The 21939-nt window shown below is 48.5% G+C and overlaps 1 protein-coding gene across 1 annotated transcript in view; it reads right to left on the minus strand.

Moving 5' to 3' along the window:
• Positions 1 to 21939, minus strand: part of SLC22A17 (solute carrier family 22 member 17) — a 291227-nt gene that overhangs the window by 146015 nt on the left and 123273 nt on the right. The window contains exons 2-4 of the mRNA XM_069633948.1: positions 13375 to 13893; positions 12615 to 12718; positions 10358 to 10512 (exon numbers count right to left, since the gene is read on the minus strand). Of these exons, the coding sequence (XP_069490049.1) occupies positions 10358 to 10512; positions 12615 to 12718; positions 13375 to 13857 (742 nt within the window). The 5' untranslated portion in view covers positions 13858 to 13893. The remainder of the gene's footprint in view (positions 1 to 10357; positions 10513 to 12614; positions 12719 to 13374; positions 13894 to 21939) is intronic.

Here is a 21939-nt window from a genome sequence, read left to right on the forward strand (position 1 = left end):
TATTGTCTTTGAAAAATTGTAAATGTATCCATTTATTTAATGTGTTTATATAGCACTCTGACCGCTTTGCAGCTGTTTCATAGTGCAACAAGATGGAAAAGGGTGGGTGTGTAGATTTCTATGGCTGAGGGACTGGGAGAGGAAAATTGTAACGTTTCTGAGCAAGCTTGAGGATACCAGTACCTTTGGATGATTGAGGGCTAAATGAAACAAGGGACAGGCAGGGTTTCAGTACTTGACAGAAGACTGATCTACTGCGTATAGTGACAGATGTGGAGCAATCCCCAAACAACCATATTATGTTTAACCAACCAGATGGCATTGGCGGTTCTGGAAAGTTGACCTTGGGGGTGTGGTCAGCTAAGTCCAAAGCCCTTGCAGAGGCAACTGACATGTCTTCTGCATAGGGGACAATGCAAAACACTGAATCCAGATGTTTGGGATAGTTTAGTGCTCCTGTCATGTGGTAAAAGCGACACAATACGTAGATAATATGGATCATGCGGTCCCTTTAGAGTCCGCAAATGTTCTTGTCCAGCACTCATGTAATCCATTTGTGATGTGGTCAACAGAGGGATCAGGGATATCTTGTCAAGCAGTGAGAGAAAGCAGAGGATTTGGGATATTAGAAAAAGTGGATGGAAAACACCCTTGGTGAGCGCACCATCTGTGGAAGGAAGATGAAATCCCCATTTAACACTTCCCCAGGATTCACACTTTCTATCATGGATGTCAGCTAGTGGAGAGGAAACCTGATAACTTCAGACTGACCGAGGCACAGAATAATATTAATTGGGCAAGCCAAGTGTCTGGTGTGCCTTGGTTGGGTTTGTTTGAGCAGTTTATACGTAAAAATGCTTGGTGGGTAATTATCTTGGTGATACAAGGTTTTGTCCCACCCTCTTAGACATACAGATTTTGGCACAATGTAAAATACAGGACCTCTTATCAGAACCTTAACTTGATCCCTGGCGATAGAACTGCTGCCTTAATACACAACTATTTACCTAGTATCAACACTGAGAAACCGAATTGGTCTCGGCCATAACAACTTCTATCACCAACCTTAGAAAGATTGACACATTGATTTGATATTGAATAATCAGTGAATTCGAGTGTATTGATCACCTGCCTCTATACAGCCTTGAAAAAGATCAAAATTGGTTGAAACACTTGTCGGCTTGGCTTAGGCATAGATCTTCTCTGTTACACTAGTAACCCAATAACAATACCAATAGACTGTCTATAATAAAATGAAGTGCCCTAGGAATAGATCTTCATTATGGATGCTCTCGAGTTGAGTTGTGTACTTGTGTTAGGCAAGTGCCAACTTGTTTCCGGTCGTTCAATCCTTCATGTAATTTTAGATGCAGCTGTGCATCCTCTACATGGATATAAAAACGGACATTTCAGGATTCAATGGCGTGGGCCTGAGCGGTAATGCATATTTGAAATCAAATCGGGGCATGGGTGAACCTAGGGGTACTCTTCAGCGATAGTCAAGGGTTTAGAGACGACGATGGCAAACCTGATCTGGCCAGATGAATTTTCTAAGATGGACGGGGCCCATTTGGGCACAGCGCTGCTATGCCCAATGTACATGGTAGCATCATTGAAAAGTAGGAGTAGCGCGGTGCAAATGTGCCCTTGACTGCAGTAATTCTTCTCTGATGGCTAGAATGGAATTTTGTGTATCTTGGTGAGGGTGAAAGCCTTATTGGGCGCTGTAAAGGAACAGTGCGAGTCTGGGTGGGGGGACACGAGTCTGGTGATGACTGTATCGGGTAGTAGGCCAGATATAGGTTTGAAATTGGCCAAGTGTCTGGATTGGCACACCCCTTACTACAATAAAGAGCCAACAGCAAGTTTATGGTTCTTGTGGACAGTCACACAAAGAGTGAGACAAAGGCGAGTGCAGTAATATGGCAGGACAGTACTGATACGCCTGAGCAAGCCAAATCGCCACTACAGTTGCTGATTGGAACCAATGTTTTAAGGGCAGCCACCATTTTGGGCACTTCCTTCTCTTCTACGGCTGCAAGATCTAGAATAGTGCATGGTGTTTTGGCGGCTATGGCTAGACTTCACCTGGGCAGGAGTCACAAATAAGAATGTTGGAAGGAAGGCTTTCACTTTTTAAACAAAGTATGACATTAGGTGGCACCCAAGGTTTGGGAAGGGATTGTTGATAAGGCAGAAAGGGGTGTGGCTGTTGAGAGGGGATTAAGGCAGAAAGGGGTGTGGCTTTTGGGAGGGGATTGATAAGGCAGAAAGGGGCGTGGCTGTTGGGAAGGGATTGTTGATGAGGCAGAAAGGGGTGTGGCTGTTGGGAGGGGATTGACAAGGCAGAAAGGGGCGTGGCTGTTGGGAAGGCATTGTTGATAAGACAGAAAAGGGTGTGGCTACAACTTTGTTGATTCACAAGAGTCTTACATGAGTTTTTTATGTTCAGGCCTGGTGAAATTGCTCGTTTGTCCTTAGCAGGGCTCAATTTTAGCTCCCGTAGTGTAAAATATATGAACCGCACCCAGCGCACATATTTGTGTATGCAGCGCATTCTATAGAATTTGCAACAAACGAATGGTAATGCATGGACAACAATCATGGAAATGAACAGGAATGGTGCATCATTGCAAAGGAATGTGCAAGCAAAAGGCGCCAAAATCAGTGTGAATCGAGTTATCTCGAAAGCCTAAAGCTTAAGAGTGGAAATGCACTCTCATTCTTGGGCCTGGCTCCAGCGTAGACCTGATCATGGGAAATATGTACTGTACAAAGGCGCAGGAAGGCAGAGAGAGGGGCAAGGGCAATCACTGGATTCTTGAAACCATGTGGACATTGAATACACACAAAGACCATGCTGAGCATCTACAGCAAATAAGCACCCTGGAGGTGGGGCAGAGCCAATCAGATGGCTCAGAATGTGGGCCTTATTTGCCAGTGTTATTACACATTCCGAGATGTCCGAGTGACTCAACGGACCTCCTGCTGCCATTTACCATCTCCTTGCTAGCCTCTGGGCGCTCTCCTGGTGTGCCCGTTCCTTCTAGGCCTCGCCTCCGATGCTGCTCCACTTGGCTCCAAGCCGCCCAAAATGTGGTCTGCCTCCTGCCCAGAGGCTAGCTGCTCCCTCACAGGCCATAGCAACAGTCTGCCATCTCCACACTGTTCCGATGCCACTTCCGGAGCCCCCTTCACAGGACGCTTGGAGAACACTCTTTAGCACTTTTCCCATTTCCCCCACATGTTTTCCACTTCCAACCCCTACAATTGGTGCTAATGGAAATAATGGCTACCTCGGCATGCCGTACCATCCTGCTGTCCACTGTAATGCCCTTTCTTCGTCGAGGTAGCCATTATCGGCATGGTATGAGGGTTCCTCGTGAATGGAAGTAAGATTTCGGGACTGGTAGCGAGCTTGCAGAACATGTGCTTGCTTGAAAGATTGAAACAAATATTGATACAATTGAAGTCCACCTGGCACAGCCGGAAATGGGTACAGCCCCATAATTGCCAGCAAGAGGAAGTGGCAGAGGGCTAAAATGCTTTACCCGGAAAAGCATTTGCAGCAAGTGCGCGCAGTAGCGCACATTAGGGCCATCTACTCGTTCAGGTTCTTGACTTCATTGTGACCACCCATTTGATTTGTAGGCAACAGGGAAACGTAGCAGAAGATAGATGGGTGTGAGAACACAGAACTCTATTTTGCCAGTTCAGTGCTGATTGGAGCAATTACCTGGAGGGAATGGGGTTTCACGAATACATACTGTATACGGGTGAATGGGGATTAATTGTGCAATATTTAGATTTCTGCATGAGAGAAGTTTTAGTACTTAAGGTACAATTAAGTTTGCTATTTTAAGATATGATCCATAATAGGAAGCAGCTGCAGCTGTATTTAACATTTTAATGATAATCATGTTTTTTTCAAATGGTTTAGCTTTTTGGGCATAAATGGGTTTTAGACAATGTACTTCTGTGTACTTGTTTTGTAAAAGCACAAAAGCATTTCTTCATTGAGGGTTCCTTGTTGATCCCATTTTAGCATGGATACTTAATGTGGGCCAATTTCTGAAGACATCACAGCCGTCGAGGCTGCTGGTCCAACATTATGAGACCTCAGCCACTGTGGTGGTTGGCACGATGAGAAGTGCTGGCATTGCTTTGGAGTCTTGGTGCTGGGAGATTGGCATGGGGACTAGAATAATAGTGGTTTGCATGAGACAATGGACTGATGGGAAAGTACAATATGCAAAGCATGCAGGCAGGCAGCAGCTGACCCTCAAAGTTACTGCCGAGTCAGGTCCTTTCGAGAAGGATTTTCGTCATGTGACCAAGTGCAGCAGGCGAACTCACAGGAGAAGACGCACCAACTGGAAATGTGAGAACTGACCAATTGGAACTGACTCGTGAGGAGCTAGAAATAGGCCTTCATTACCGACGGGATACCGGCAAAACTGCCTTACTGTTTCTGCCGCTCTGATCCTGGTATTACCAGGATATTGCGAGCGGCGGAGACGCCAGCAAATTCCCATTCCATGGATGGGATTGCCAGAATTACCAGTACTGGTGCTCACTGCCCCCACTGGCAAACTTGTGTTTCCCTGATGTGGAAAAAGTGCCAGTGCTGAAATTACCAGTATTTATTCCGCCATTTGTTCCAGACCGGGGAACTCATTATGAGCCCCATAGTCTTCCCGGGTCGATCTCCCCCTCCCCGCCAGATTAAATTAGCTCAGAGTCATAAGAAGTTCATTTGTCAGCTCAAATTATCCTATAAAAGAGTCCTCAGGGAGGTGGAGACTGGGTTGCTGCCTGAAGTTTAGAAGTGGGCACGCTGCTAGTTTTTGTCTTGCAATACAATTAACCTTTCTATGCCTGGCTACTCTTTAGAATTCTATTGTGTGCGCTCCATTTCTTCCACAGTTTGTTTTATTGTTGTGATGGCAATAGCTGACAGTTTGTAGTACCTGTATAACCAGATTGATGCCATCTTGGGAGGGACCCACTGGGAGATTGTCAGGTAACAAATGACTCAGAACTATAAAAATAACTCTATTGGAAAAGGGAGTTTCCCCATCTGCTTACACGGTCACACCAACAAAAAGCCTTGGCTAGCTAACAAATAAAGTGATCAAGAACAGCTAGGACATAAACACATTTCAAATGAACCAAACTCTCAGCCCGACGTGGGTCCACAATGGTCATGAAAAAAAGACCACAATTCAAGTCAATGCTATTCCGCATAAATGGAATGGCACATTCTCCAATCACTGTATATGCAAAGAAGGCACATAACAAAACGTAATCCTTTGGGGAGGGTTTCATTTCAGTTGTACACCCTCCCTGATATTGATCACATGGCAAGAAGCGTGTACAATGGATCCCTATGGGGTCCGCCTGCTTGATGCATAAAGCAGGTGGACTCCATAGGGATCTCCAGCATTTGTGCCGGCATGAAAAACCATGCCAGCGCAGATGCTGGAGCATTTGTATGGCAGATAGGAAGGGAGGGCGCGGAAACACAAGTTGAGTTCTGACCCTCTTATCCGCCATACAAATGACTGAAAATGTGGCGTGGCATGACTGAAAGGCATTAAAGCCTTACTTAAGTCTTTTACACCTTTCAATCACATTACGCCAATGACAATGTAGTGGAGGGGTGGGAAAGCCCCCATTATAAAAGCAAGAGGTCTAGTTCTGGGGAAATCCCCACGCCCAACAAAAAAGTCCAGACATGTGACAAAACCACTGCTTCATTAACGAGATCTCATAAAGCAGGGACAGTAATGGACATCTCAGGATGTTCAATGCTCTCGACTCGTTACAGGCTTGTCAACATTTTATAAAGGGTTATGACGCCAGAAATTACAAGTGAGTCCACAAAACCTAAGGTAGACTGGGTTTGATTAGTGGGGTAAACACCATATAACATTTATATGGGGTTAGTGTCCTGATTGGTTACACATTATCTGGTGGCTCCACCTGCGACCACCACCTAAATGTTGCAACTAAAGGCATGTCAGGTTTGTGCATTATAACTGGTTGATGCAATAAAGTGATGCAATACAGTGTGAACTGGCGCGGGAGGCGAGTAGGGATTGGTCAGTGAGGTCTTCTCAGTCTTGATACCTTGGAAGGTTACCAGCACATGAGCAACAATTCGAGGTGATGAGAACAGCCCCATAGGTTTTGTCTGCACCAATAAGGGCTTGAGCTAGGACATTTAGCTTTCAACCTAGTATTACTTTGTATCATCTGTCCTAAGATGGATGGGAACGACTGTCTCTGTCTGGCTTTAATGAACAGGCTTTGTCCTTCAGTCTCAGATCACATATGGAGAGACCGGATGATTTTTAGCCTTTATACATGCAGGTGTCATACCTTCCCTGTCCTTTGGAGGCTTGTTCGAGCTAACTTTCGGTCACGTTCAGTCTGATGTGGTGCGTCTCTCTCCTTCCAGCAACATTTGTTTCTATATTAATCTAAGAAGACTGTTTCTTACATCTGCCCTTGTCTGTACCTTGATAGCCTTGACACAAATATGTACACCGGCTGCATGAGCCGTCTGGTCTACGTTTTACTGCTGATTCGGCGAGTCAGGCCTCTCCCTGCATCCTCAAGCCTTCCCAGTGCTTTCCATCCACGTCAATGTGACGGCATCTTCAATTTTTATTTTTATCGCTACTTATGTTAACTGCGTTTTGCATTGTGCAAGCCTCATTTTTATTTGCGATGCGTCTTGCGTTCCAGCATAGCAAAAGAGTATATGTCCTCTATCCTAGTGGGTCAAAGCAGGTTCTTCGTGTCTATGTGCAATGTAGCCTGTAGTCTGTGTACCTTGGTGATGGATGAGTATATGCTCTGTGTCTTATGCTTCTACCTTTATCTGCTCTACGACGTCATCAGGGTAGGGTCTTTATGGTTGTCTGAGTGAATAGCATTTCTCGCATCTGCGGTACAGTGGTGATGGGGAGGAGGTGGCCAGGAATGATGTACATGTTTCATTCCTGTAACGTCGAGATGAGGGAGGGAGGGACTGGCACGACGAGGGCCATACTCATCTGCCTCTCTTCATCAGACATGAGCCCCTTTGTGTAATGTTTTAACTTAAGTACTTATAGATCTATGTAATTTATTAAAAGTGTATTTTTTCAGTTTCCAAGAGCTATGTGGTTTCTTAGGTCAACTGTGTGGAATTTTTTTATTGGAAAATGTTCTAGAGTGCGCACAAGACACACGCATCTAGCCAGTGCTCTAAGTGGCCTGCACACTGTAGCTGGGGCTATTAGGGGCGTGGCTGAAAGGGGTGCCTGGCACGAGGTTAGCACTGCAATTAAAAGACAAGGAAACACTTACCTCACCTGAATGTTGCCTGTTCGGCCACACCCCCGTAAGAGCCCCGGGTCAATTTTTCAAAAGGGATGGGGGTGTGGCCTAACAGGCACCATTCAGGTCAGGTAAGTCTTTTAATTTCAGCGCTGACCTCGTGCCAGGCACCCCTTTTACTGTAGTTGCGGGTGATGATCCCTGAATCTCTAATGAAAGGGGTGCCTGGCAGGGGGCAGAGATGCGATCAAAATAAAGGTGCTTTTTTTTGTAAAGTCTGAAGTTCTCGCTTGCACGCGACAGCTTCAAGCTTTACAGAAATAAAAACCGTGCCTTTTGATTGTGTCGCTGACCCCCACCAGACGCCCTTTTCATTAGAGAGGCAGGGAGGTCGGCTAGCCCTGGCACACTAAATGCCCTGGTCTAGCTCACTTTTGTCGACCTACACTTTCGTCAAATGTGTTTCTGACAATTATTTTGGCACATTTATGTGGCAAAATGCATATGGTAAGTGGGGCTAAGATATATGTGGGGTTGAGGGTAGGTGTAGCAAGAGGGTAGACCCCCCCACAAATTTTGCAACAAAAAAGTGCAAAAATCGGTTAAAACAAAGTCGGTGAAAGTGTAGGATGGCAAAAAAGGCGCCAATGGTTCATAGAACAGGCACAAGTGCATCAGAAGGCTGTACAAGACAACATATATAAGGATACAATCTATTAGATGCACTCTACTTCACTACCAGCCTTCCTCTCTTCCCTTGAGGGAAGCCTGAGTGCTCCCACCGCTATCACTTTAGACAGCCTGGTCTATCCTTTTGGTGAAAAACACGGTTCTACCTTTAGGTAAGCCAGTTTCACAGCCCTCGCTAGAATAGGGCTGTGTTAAAATATCCCACCCTGTCAAATACTCTTCAAGTCCCACTGGAATAAAGTAAAAACAACTCCCGAGCACGGATTAGATAAGGCGAGGAGTACAGTTTAGTCCAGACACGAGCAGGGCACCCTTTAGCAATGAAACCAAAAGGCATGGACTCATTACTCCAGCAAAACAGGAAAAGGAGCTCTCGTCGAGGGCCCATTTTTGAAGAAGAGCATTTCAAGTAAAATCATCAGTCACACCAACTGCAGTCTATTTTTTTGTCCACTGAAATGTCCTGTTTTAGTCAGGTGCACTGAAAAGGAGAACAGAAATGTGTTCACAAGTTCTCAGAAGGAAGAGAATGGGTGAAGGAAGGAATGTATTTGATTAGAGAAGGATGGTGTAACAACAAAAACACATACGTGCCTGCGAAGACGTAATGCACAGGATCCAGCTGCCTCAAATGTAGTCGGCCATGCACAGTCACTCTTCAAGAAGGGGTGGCCTACTCTTTGGGATATGGCTAGGGTAGAGAAAGTGCTGAGGATTGGTCTGACCCCACCCCCTAAATTAAATGAAACAGGAGTAGGGGGCCCCAATGCAACGCCCCCACCCCACCACCAACCGCCCATGCAGCCAAACAGGGATAGGAGGCACCATAATCAGACCCCCCCCTGACCCCCCAGCCCTGTCACGCACCCACACAGCCAAGCAGGAACAGGAATAACCAGAGGCAAGGTCCCTGACCTTCACCACCACACTGAACAGGAATATCTGGTTGCAGTCTCCAGGAGGGGGTTCTGGGAGTGTCCTGGCGTTTTCCTGGGAGGGCGATCCCATGCTGGTCTATGGGAGGCATTTGGAGTATGAATGCAACCTGACCCAACAGTGAGAGAAGAGGTATGCCATCTTGAGCAGAAATAGGGGTGTTCCACAAGTTATAAGCGAATGCAGCTTGGATGCTACTGGCCCTGCTGTGCATGTTCATTCGTGAGCCTGTGCTGGACCGGTCCTGTTTGCATGCAGGAAGCTTGGGCTTCTCATGTACCTAGGTTCCGACTGGGCTATTGGGCAATAGGCCAACCCACGCATGGCAGTCACAACAACCACTGCATGCCAGTTGTATGAGCCCATGTAATGACCTGGTGCACTGCACAGTTGGTATTTCTGGCCATAGTTCCAGACCAATGTGCCTAAACATGTACCATTTACAACAATTCTTGATAATAAAGTGCCCCCGAAACTACATAAAAACAGTAGATTATGAAAAGTCACACGTTGCAGTGGGTGCATGTGGCACACTTTTTTTGCTGAACCCTCGAGAGTGGTGAATGAGCGAGAAAAGCCTGCACTGCAGCTGCCTGCTTTGTGCACGTTGCGTGTGGAGAGATGCATTCAGTGCTGCTGCCTGTGCCGGCTGCCCTGGTACTGCTTGCGCTGCTTCTGCTTCAGGTGTGTGAGTAACGCCTGTGCTGCACTCCTGCTGCCCAGGCAGTGCCTGTTGTGTGCTTGAAGAAGGCTTGCACTGATGCCCTGATTCTCTACCGCTTGGGGGGGTGGAAGCCGGTATGCAGGTGGCTGTGCTGTACCAGTTGTGGGGCAGGGCAACTTTGCACTGCGGTTGCCTGTGCCGCAGTATACATTGCTTTGCTTTTTCGTGCCCCTTCAAGCATCCCAATAACTGTTCGCGCGAAGGTCTTGGCACAAAAAGTTGAAACACCACTGCAAGACCTCTAGACTAAAATAAAGAGCTATCGACTGCAAACCTCAACAAAGATGTGTTACGCTGAGGTGCTTGTGAGGTGTTCTAGATCCCAATGAAAGGGCAACTAATGGTGAGAGCACACACAAATCGTGGACAGAAACAACCCCATGCCAACAGGCGCATGGAGCGGAAACCATCTATGAAGGGCTCGTAAAAGAAGTAGCTACTCTGTGAGAGACAGAAACAGGCAATACATGCCTTCAATTACAATCCTGTGTGTAGAGGGTTCATGGGGTAGAACTGCCCTTAAGTGCCATTATTGAGCAGTAACAACTCCTGCAAAGGAGATGCACTAAGCTATCACCTCCCATATTCTAGCGCTATGAACACCCCTGTGCCATACACAATGTACAATCAAGCACACACTAGTAATCCCCCGGCCCCCAGATAGGCTTGCCAACTTACGAAGGACGTAGAGCGAGAGGTAGACCCCAGCCAGCATGGCACCATAGAAGAACCGCGTCAAGATGAACATGGCGGGCGAGGAAGCCACCGTACACAGTGCTCCGCAGAATAAGGCCATCACCAGAGAGAGGAAGAATGTTTGACGTCTACCGAACCTGCAGGGGATGGGAGAGAACATAAGCAATCAACAGAGAGGAGGAACCACCAAGTGCACCGCAGTGGACGATTGTGAGGACGCAACAGAGGAACTCTTATGAGGCAAGAGGGGGAAAATTAAGAACGTTGGTTTGCTTGCTCGGCAGTCTCACTCATCAGAGTGGAGCAGTACAAGAAATCTGGTCATACATGGTCAATTAGGATCCTGCTGGATCTGAAGGATCAGCTGTAGTGTGCTGACAGGTCCCTACATTCTAGAACATGCACTGATGTGTAAGCAACCTTTGTGCATCATACGTGGTGGCGAGGGAGGAATGCAGAGTGAAGGGTAAACAACAACGTGTCCAGTCTGAATGTTGTTTCCTGCCTAAACTGAATAGTTTAAATCATCGTACTCTCCCCTCCCCTCCGTTGTTCTCCCTATCAGACATCACACAAACTCTGGCCCATCGCCTTACAAGCCAGTGATGGACTGGGAATATGAAGGGCGGGCACAATTATCCAGGTACTGCCAGCACCAGTGCAAGGGTAGGACCAACACTATGACCAAGGAAACAACAGGGGTCCTTGCTGTTAGTAAAGGGAGCAATTCCTAAGGCCTCTGAACAACATCAATATACAAAGAAACTGAAGGTGTCTTAAATTCTGGGATATTTGACTTTGGCTAGAGAGGAATTGCTGAGTCAAGGACAAAAAACTATCCAACAAATGGGTATTTGCATAATTGACCTTAAAACATTCGACCTAAAACATTTTATCAAATTATTTTGACCTGTTGTTTTGATCAAATGTAATTAAATATATATATGGGGTGGGTAAGGGTATAGATTAGGTTAAGGGGAAGTAGGGGGGTTGCTGGGGGTCTCCCCCTGCATTTTAGACTAAAAACGGTCAAATAAGTGTGATCAAATGTGATTAGGTCAAATGTTTTAGGTCAAATAAACTCAACCCAACAAATGTGCACCTACCAATAGACAGGGCATGAACATTGCCTGGATCCTGTTAGCTAATGTCCTCCTGGAGAGAGGGCGAGTGAGGGGCCACCCGCTAAACTGGTGGCTTTCCCAAAATCTTAGTATGATGAATGCTCGAGGTGTGTTAGGAGGATTTGGACAAAAGGGAAGATGCTCAGCTGTCGGAACCCTAATCTTTTGCAGCCTCAGACGAGGGACGGAGTGCCTGCCCCTTATTCCTGCACCCTGTCAGCTAAGTTATGCAGTGACTAAATTGAGAAAACAAAACGAATGAAATAATACCGAAAAAACGACCCCACAAATATAAGTGGGTGGGTGTAAGGGGTTATAAAGAGAGTGGGGTGTCGGGCGGGGTTAAAATCATGGGATAACGGGCGATTAGGGTGAGAGCCCCTCCAATAAAAAAAAAATCATCATTGATATTGTTTTTTTTCTGTATTATTTCATTCACTATTTTCTGATTGGTTGAAATCACATGTAACCGTCTGCTGAAGCCTCTGGGAGGAACTGTGCATCTTTTCAAGTGGGGTTCATCACTGACCTACAATGGGCATGAGATTTTAGGAAACAGAAGGAAGAACCCCCCCCCCCTTTAACTAACTTTACCTACATAACTGATTTTGAGGTTCTGGAGAAAGCACACAGACTCCTTCGGTAATGCTATAAGCAGAGTCCCGAGTAGTGGGCCGTTAGGAACCTGTGTTTGTCACATATGTGTTACATGGATATCTTTGAACATATCAGACAGAGGAGGCTTAGCTAAAGAAGAGTATTTACCAGCGAATCGCAACACTACCTCTTGTCGTACCAGATAACTGCGAAAGGAGGGAACCAGACAAGGCAGTCCTTGGAACTCTGTCCAGGGGGTCGAAACCATTTAACCAAGTTGGGGGGGGGGGGGATCAACGCAGTGTCTCATGTTAACCAGAAACGCTCCCCAAACAAAAACATCAATGTGGTTTATGCCACTAGATACTCAGAAGCTTTAGTATAAGGCTCTGCATCAAGGAAGGCTGTGGACAGAGCTACAATGTCCGCCAAGTACTGACCCACGTGTAGGCTCATCTACCACGAACGCAAAATTCTACCCACAGAGCAACGTGAACACTTCAACCAGCCTGCTTTACCTGTCAGCAGAGCATCCCAGGGTGAGAAAGCCGGTCAGGAACCCAAGGATGAAGCAGACCTCCTCCACGGGGGCCTCCCAGTAGTGGCTGCACACGAGATCCCACTGCAGAAAAAACAGAGACCATCAATACTTCCCCACCTCCATCCCATCAGCGCCAGTGCACAACCAGCGCTTCCAGCGCCACGGCAAAGCGCTAAGTGCAACCAAAGATATCCTGGTGGGTATAATGCCAGGCCCCCTTCCAAAACCAATCTTCCTAGCACAATCGCATGCCCCAGTTCTGACCCAGTCCTTGCAGTGTTAACAGGGGCTCTTTCTGAGATACAACTGCCAACCTAAAACCAATCCTACCAATGTATCCACAGCCGTCTACCATGGAACTCACACTTTACCGTTGATTTGCCAGTACACTCCCTAGAATAATCATATTCAATGCTGGTTCCCGTCATCTCCCAAAACTAGTCCTCAGAGGGTAACTGGTTGGTTTCAATCTCCTTCGGGCCCCACCTTCAACCTTAATTTTGAGAAGCCAGCGACTACCCTTCCGGCAGTAACATCCTGCAATTTCATTCCATATTTGTCCAGTCCAACTTCTACATCCTCCACCTAATCGCCTTATCCCTCCATCCAACCCTTTCCCCTTGTAATTCAACCCCAGAACCCAATCACCCATATTATAGCCTTCTTTGTCAGAGCAACTACACCTCCACTGTCTAGAGTCAGCACTCCACAACCCTGGTTCCCATTGAGTAGGCCACCTGTGTCACCATGTTGTGTGCCAGTGCCGGCTGATTGCTGTACTCCCAGCTGTGGTTGCAGGGTCCCTCTTGCCTCATGGACGCGTTGATGTAGAAGTATCGGCTACATTGGCTGCGAGATGGGCCACCCTCTGCATCAACCCTCAGTGGGATGGTGGCATTGAGAAGTTCATCACCTGTGGCATTGCGCAGTGCTGCTGGTAAGCTACCGATGTCCACGTGGCACTGATGATCAGGCGTCAGTGTGACAAAGATATCAGAGAAGAGGCCAAAGGCAACTAGGAGATTAGGCAGCCAACTAAGAAGCAGCTGAAGACGCTGGTGCTGCCCAAAGCCATCCATCCTTGCCATGATTGTTTCGAACGCCGGGGTCTCCAGTGCAGGCTCCAGTGTGCTGTGCCCAGAGTAGTCCCTTGGCAGGGAGGGCACCTCCGGCTCGCCCATCGACCCATCCATATCCAGAGAGGGAGCGGAAGTGTCCATTGAGAGGGATACCAGTGGGAAGTTCCAGGTGGGCTCCTGCAACAAACAAGCACAGCATTGTAGAACATGGGGTGAATAGTGGGAATCCTGCTGGAGGGGAGAATGGGAGCACTGTGGGGCAATAACTAAAGGGAAAAACTAGTGACTGTGTTTGCTCTGCAGTATTGCAGTAAAGAGGACAACATGGACACTTTAGGTACACCATACTATGTAAGCCTATTCCTGGGTTCATCCTTTTTCTTCTCCTTTTAAATGGGCGTAAGCGAGATGACGATCCCTTGAATACATAGCGCTGCATACTCTCAGCAAAGCAATAATGAGTGTTAATACTATCCAATTTAATAATATTCAATGATGAGAACTCGATGGAGTTAGTCATCTCTACATGAAGGTCTGAGTCAGCTGAGAGGTGCCGGAGGAAGGTGAAGACTGCCAAATTCGTTTAGCAGGTTCTGAATTCCATGCAAATAGATTGGGTTGCTTGGAATCTGGATGGGAGTGACGCCATTTTGTGCACAATGTGGTAATCCTTCTACCTCCTTTGTGGAAAATTTCAAATTTGAGCCTGGCTATGCAAAGAGGCTCAACGAGACCAACAGCAAGCCAGCTGGGCAATGATTTCATGGCTTTTGTTACTGAAAAATTAAGTGGGATGAAGAACGAGGGAAGTGTGTACAAGACAAGAGGCCTTAAATTGCGTCCGTGTGTGACATGGTCAGGGATATGACCCTGTCAGGGGGCACAGGGCCCCCTCTCAACCTTGGTTAGGCAACCTATCGGGGTACAGTCTGAGTGTGTGGTACCCCAGGGGTAGCGAGGGGGGAGTTGAGGGGTACCCCGGTCACTGGTTTCCTAGAGTGCATGAAGATGTGCAGGCCTATTGGCATTTTCACCACTATACTTGCAGCAAAATCCATCAGTCTCTGTTTCTTCTTTTGCAGAAAACATGAGGACCTGTGAACTCCCCCACTCCGCCACCCGCCCCAAGTCCTGAAAAGCCTGACAGAATTCCTGGGCCCAGGTTAGCAGGGGTCAGCAACCGTTGGCTCTTCAGATGTGTTGGACTTCATCTCCCATCATCCCTAGTCAGCATAATAAATGCTATTTGATCACGGGAGTTGTAGTCCAAAACATCAGGAGAGCCGCAAGTTGCAGACCTATGGTCCAGAGAAAAAAGCCAAGGTAAAGGAAGACCAAAAGTACCAGTACCAGACTGCACCTGGGATCAACCCGGAAATCCCAGACCTGAGCAAAAGGAATGTAGTCATGACCAGAAATGGAATAGACTGGGATGTTTCCTCTCCAAGAGGATTGAGACACCCAACCCACTAACCAAAAAACAGACCCCATGGGAATGGTGAGATAACAGAAAACGGGCTGAGACTGGAAAGAGATTGCAGGGGATCTGGGGAGACCTAGAAATTCCCCCGAACCCTAATTGGAAGCAAAGCTCACCAAACCTGAAGAAAATCACAGGGAAAATTAGCAGCCTGAGCACACGGCTAATAGCACAATAATGGAGAATGGAAAGAGGAGGGGCTAGAAGCCTTCTTAAAGAGAAGTCCCAGCCCTCAGGGAAATAACTCAGCTAGCAATTGGCCAAGAGGAACAGCCGGCGTAAAGGGCCGATCACAAGAGCGAAGGCTGGGTTATAAAAAGGCAGCAGTTACAGAGATGGGAGAAAGATGTTTGATTGAGGTCGGGAGCATTACGAGTGCTGTGAACTAGGGACGGTAAGGTATTGGGTCTGAGAGGGTGGAACTAATTGAGTTGTTTGTTGGTGAGTGAGAGATTAACTCAAGAAAGGATAGGAAGAAGGGGGCAGTTAAGAGCAGGTGTCAAAGAGTGTGGTGGAGAGTGTGTGAGAGAGAAGGGAGTGAGAGGCAAGTCAGTATCAGAGAGGAGAGACAGGTGTAGTAGCGGGAGTGGGGCGGATTGGAAAGACCAGGAGGGATTTAGTGGGTCGAGATTAGAGAGAAAGAGAGACAGGAACAGGGGACAGAGTGTGGGAGAGAAAGCTAGGATGTGAAAATTGAGTGTATGGAGAGCGGAGACACCAGTTGGATGGTGGCGAGAAGAGAAGTGGGGTGGGGGGAAGTAAGATCAGAGGAAGGAGAGTCACAAGGAGGAGGGGTGTGAGAGAAAGGAGACGGGAGTGAGCCAAATCTGCAGAGTCACCATTGAAGAATAGGAGGCAGAACAAATAGGCAACCCCTTAGGCAGTCACTGAGGGAGTTAGATAAAGCCACAGCCCCTCCCTCCCGCCCCCACTTAAGGTAAGGCATTGATCCAGACAGTAGGGGGGTCACCTGATGATAGTTGATGGATATTTTGTGATCATTGTGGGGGGAAAGGGCTAGGAAGGTGTGAGCTCACATGGAGGCAGAGGTACGCTGCAGGAACTACTCCTAGTCTGGAAACCCCAAGTGAGTCACATTTCTTTCTAATATAAAGTTAAACATGCATCATTGTCGCGAGGTTCTTTGAGCAAAGGGTCACACTTGCATTTACCAGGAGCAAGTGAAGTCCTGGGGGGCTTTGAGATGCGACTCCCCCCTATGGCACAGGCATTGAGCACACTGTGCAGCGAGACTGTCCTGGGCCACTACGGTAATGAACTTGACAGGAAGTGGGTAGCAGCCCGGCAGAAACGTGCCTGATGCTGGTTGCTCCCCACCCCCCCCCCCCCCAAATCATGTTTCATTAGATCGGTTTGACTGTACAGCAACCACTTGCAGGACTACTCTGGCTACTGTTTGCACCTTTTTATGTGTATCTTGCCCAACACCATGTTGTTCTCAATAAATACAAAATACAAAGGAAAGGACATACGATCCCTAAACTACTAGATTGGGTAAACAGTTATTTGAAATAACAGAATTCTTGACTAAACTTTAGTTATACTTGTGTTAAAGTTCGGAAAAATGGTATAATTACTCAAATATGTTTTGAGGGATGTGCGGGTTAGGGAGGGTGGTTAAAGGTGCAGCTAAATTATACTACTCCAGCTCTGGCCCCCTCAATTCACTGGTTCAGTAGACACTGGTTGAGAACCACGGGCACATAAATGTAGCTGGTTGTTGAGGACAAACTAGTCCAATAACCACTTGGTGATTGCTATCAAGAGGGGACTTATCTAGTTCTAACAGGCAACAGTGGATAATGGAGAGCCTTGCCACTGAAGCCAACAAACTGGAAACAGCTGGGCGTTCCACACGCTCAAAAAGTCGAACAATGATAGTAAAACAGCATAAATCATCCTTCTTTAGTGTTGGGGCAGAACTCCAGTTTTTGGAGGTTCTGCTGTTCCATTTAATGGGAACCCTAAACTGTGTTTCCCCCTTTGATTTCTGAGGCTCTCTGACTTTTGAGGTCAGAGGGACTTCTACTGAAGTTCCCCTGCCAACGTGACCCTTTTTACACATAGCCCTATGATAGCCCATAGGGCTTCCAGGCTGGGGTGTTTTTAATTCCCCCCCCCCCCCGTACAATGATCTGTGGAGTAGACTGGGGGCAGCTCTAATTCAGTTTTAGCCTCACTAGCGATGCAGCCAATTTGAACGAGTTAGTAGCCCAATATACCTTTAGCGTAGCCATTGGAGTACTAATGGACTTTTAAAGTCCCACTCTCTGCTATTTTGCTTTGGGCCTTTCCTTCGATTAGGGAAACCACGAGGCATGCCTTAAATGGCAGTTGTGAAATCGTGGTCTTACTCCGAGCCCAGCTCTGCACCCTTCATAACGGTTCTGATGGGTTTAGACTGGCCCGTGGCCCTAGACCGGCCAATACACAAAATGTGTGGGGGAACTGAGTGTTTGACGGTTTTTAGGGCAAGCCTAATTGGCTGGCTATCAAAACCTTTGTGTGATGGGAGGGCTGCCTTAGGGGAGCCCAAGAATGAATGGCTATATTGGAGGGTGAGCCTGACCCTTGCCGATAGCTGCTGGGATTTCTGCAGGTTTACTTACCCAAGGTTGGAGAATTTCTGCCATGAAGCCCTGTTGCTAATTTCACGGACTCTGGCGGTACTGTTGAGGTTCCATGGCCTTTCCCTAAGCTCCTCTAGTTAAAAACTTCAGCTGCTTGATGACCTTACTGGGCTGTCCCTTTGCCCCGTTCCCGGTTCTCCTCACTCAATGGTCTGAATGTTCCATGCTCGGACTGTTTCTAGGAAGTTTTCCCAACTGTCTTCCTGTCTTGTTATCAGGCCACTTGAGGTAGGAAGCCACAATCATCCAGAAGGGTCATGGGATGCAATCCATCCCTGCTGTTCATCTGGACCATCTTAGCTTACCTCTACTATTGCCATTGTCAAGGCACTGTTGTCTGCCAGTTGGCTGCTCTGTTTTGCTGCTGAAACCATCCAGATCTCATTGGTCCGATTCATCAATCTTTTTGGTGCCTTTATTGCTGTTGCTTTCACTCCTGGCTATTGGGTAACGTTCCTACCTGAGAAGACTGACTGTTGTTCCTTTGGGACGTCATTGGTCCAGGGTTCAATTCCCTGGGCGAACGGATCCTGAATTGTGATATTCAAGAGAAGATTTTGTTTGTTTCACCGTTCCAGAGTATTGGCACTGTGAGTAGTTACCTCTTGCTCCTATTCTGTTGGGTTATTCTTCAACCATATCATCATGGGTCTCCTGGATCCGTGGGTTACTGCAGGTCCCCTTCTATTGCAGTTCGCCATTGGTTAAAATTGGCCTGAATTCTCCTTTGCTTCATTTCTTCCTGGGGCTTCTGGGTCTCAAACCTGAAACTTGTGCCCACCCTGTTTGAGTTGCGGTCTTCTCTACACATGTAAGGTAGAACTCAGACTTACCAGACTTTTCGCCAGGTGTTGACTACAGAATGTGTTCCATTCATTCCAATGAGGGACTTTAACAAACTACAAACTCCTTAAAAGTGACTTTAGAAGAGACTTACCTGTGCAGTGACATCATACCCGAGTTCCCCTATGATCCACCGAGTTATCAAGAAAGTGGAATTTTAGCATGCACCACTGATGTACTGAGTATTTTTTAAATCACTGTATTACACTCCTGTGCAGAGAATATGTCCAAGGTTCATTTGTGAAGCTGCTAATTATTGTTCTATCTATTGTCTAGGAGCATAATATAGCAACAACACTGGTGGGCTAGTTCAGGTGGTAACAGCCGGGGCCGAAGTTAACGATGGGCTCCAGTGCCATTACCATTCGATCCGATGGGCCGGATCGTGTGTTATTGCTATTAGCACCCCAGGTTTTAAATCTGGAAACCCGGGTGCAACAGCAATGGATTTTGTTTGAATGAATGGGACGCCTCGGGCCTCCCTTTCATTCAAACAGAATACTTACTTAAGATGGCGATAATAGAGCTGGAAGGCGCGGCTCCACGCGCAACCCCTCTTCCATTTCCATGGTGGCAGGCATGGACACGCAGTGGCAGCAACAGCAACGGGGAAGGGAGGGTGGGGGGGAAGATTGCGCGGCAGCAACTATCAGCATGCTCAAAATGTGGGTTGAGATCGTGGGATTCAGGCCGTGATCTGATTAACCCGGTTGGTGGGCTACTCCACCCCAGGTGCTAATAAAACTTTATGGCTCTTACACTACAAGACTAAGGGCCTCATTACACGGTATGCGGAAACCATGGCGCTATTAGCGCCATGGTTGCCGCCGGTATTTTACTGTGTCCGCCTTGATGGATGGCGGAATTACCGACCTACTCCAAGGTGAGCGGGGCGGTAATTCCCCATTCACCAAGGCACTTCCCCATTCCCCTTTTTGCCCGCATAGGGCTCAATGGGAATGGGGAAGGAGCTAATTACGGTACCACAAATTGCGGTACCGTAATTAGCACCAAGGTCCCTTTGCGGGCCCGTTCCTTAAAGGCTGGTAAAACCAGCCGTTGAGGTCGGGTCCCGCAAAGGGACATTGTAGTAAGGCGTTAAGGGTTTACCGGTACCGGTTCCCTTACCGGTACCGGTAAACCCTTACCGCATTCCGTGTAATGAGGCCCTAACTGTGTCCTGTTTGGTTGCCCTCTGCGCATTGTTGGCTAATAGTTGAAATCTTTTTCCATTAAGGGTATGTTGCATGACCTATTTGGATCCCGGCACCCATTTATATCCACCATCTTTCCTGCCATAGTGTCCCGTAGGCATACCCTTCAGAGAGATAATGGGCTTGTTTTTTAGTAGGAGCACTAGCACTCTCTAGGCCACAGAGCAGCGAGCAGTCTGGTATAGTAGGTTCCTTGACATCCTGTCATAGACTGTTCGGGTTGGTAGGGAGGCAAAATGGACCCATGTTGAATAGCCTACGCCAAAGAGCTCTGGAGATGGGTTGTGACAAAGGGCCTTCTGACGATCCCACAAACACATAAACGCCGAGAGAGAGAGAGAGAGAGAGAGAGAGAGAGAGAGAGAGAGAGAGAGAGAGAGAGATAGATAGAGAGCGTGTGCGTGTGCGTGTGTGTGTGTTTTGCCAGACCTGGCTATTTGCCTTGGTTTGCAGCCCATGCTCAAAGGGAAGAAAACAAGTGTTAGGTGGGACCCTCCTGTGTGCATTGCCCCTTTAAGGGGATGTGTCTTCCTCACGTGTATGGCCCCTTTAAGATGGGACATGACTGTGTCATGGCCCAAGCTAATAAAAGGAGCCCCTGCAGGCACGTGAGACAGAGCGGCTGCAGACTCCCAAAGAGGAACGACTGAGTCCGTGTCTCATTATCCATGTAGGCCCCAGGCCTACACGTGGAGGCACAGGCCTGCACGCCCAGACACTGAGGGACCCGTATGCCAGGATGGCAGCCGAGGTCCACTCAGTCAGAGGCCTGGCAGGCTGTGACCCCACGCCAGGGTGCCGAGGCCCATGGCACCCGGGGCCATGCCGGATGTCCAGGGCAGGCCCCCACCCCCACACCTAGTGGGACTGCACGGCGCTAGCAGAGATAGCGCCCAGGGGCGCCTGCCGGATGACCATGGCAGGCGACCCCCAACAATGGCGACGAAGACCACGAGTCCACGTGGGCCCCCTGCTGCCGGTTAGTAGTGGGGGGGGAAAGAGGAGCATCCGACCCCACCGCGGGTCCAGCGTGGCCAGCGCCTCACCGCCGCAGCGTGGGCGATGTAGGCCCGGGCTGCCCTGCGGTGGGGCACACACCTCGCGGCATAACGCCGCAAAGAGAAGAAGGGTGCGGCCCCGAAAAGGGGAGAAGAACATGAGCGGCGTCTGCCGTGAGGAGACGGAGGTTCCTGCGGGGGGGAGGGAGATGCTCCCCTTCCCCCAGCTGCATCCGCCACGGAGCGGGGATGTGCTGCCCTGGCCTTGTGGAGAGAAGAAGAGGGGCGCGGGCCATCCCAGCGCCATGCCGGCGGGTCTTTTCCTCTGGCCGCAGCCCCCAGACAAGAGGGTGCTCGTGCGGCCAGGGTGGAGATCTGTCGGGGACCCCTGCGGCATGCACCGCGCAGGGGACAAAAGAGCCGCCCCGGCATCCGTCATGCCGGGGGGGGGGGAAGAGTCAGCCTGCCCCAGCAGCGCTCATCGCGCCGAAGAGGATCCGGGCCACACCCCGCAGCTTTACACCGCAGGCGGAGTATTAGAACAGCCGCAGAGGAGACGACACCAGTGTTTGATGCTCTCCCCATTTGGAAAAATGGTGGAATCCTGCCTGCGATATCCCCGGCCGCGGCCCTCTGAGGAGGGTGCTCGTGCGGCCGGGGTGGGAGTCGCCCACAGATCCTTTGGCCCTCTATTCACGGAAAAGAAGTGAATTCCCAATGCTCTGGTGCGGAGCGAAATGCAAGGGGTGCCCACCCCCATGTCCAAAACAGAAGAAGCAGGGCCACAGGGGACGACCTGGTCATCCATTTAAAGCGGCTGGAGCCGCAAGGAGGAGGCGAGAGCCCTGTGGGCCAGGCACATCAGCATCCTACATTGTGTCGCCGCTCGAGCCTTCATTAAAATTCTGGGCCCCGTGGCGGTGAAACAAAGCTCCGATGTCCGAGCTGAAAAAAAAAAAAAAAAGGGAAGTGTGGGTCATGTCATGCACGCCCGCCCCCTTCGTATACCGGCCCATCTGTGAAATTAATATTAAAGA

Source organism: Ambystoma mexicanum, chromosome 13 (genome assembly GCF_040938575.1).
Source record: "Ambystoma mexicanum isolate Mex_15411 chromosome 13, UKY_AmexF1_1, whole genome shotgun sequence".
Classification (NCBI taxonomy): Eukaryota; Metazoa; Chordata; class Amphibia; order Caudata; family Ambystomatidae; genus Ambystoma; species Ambystoma mexicanum.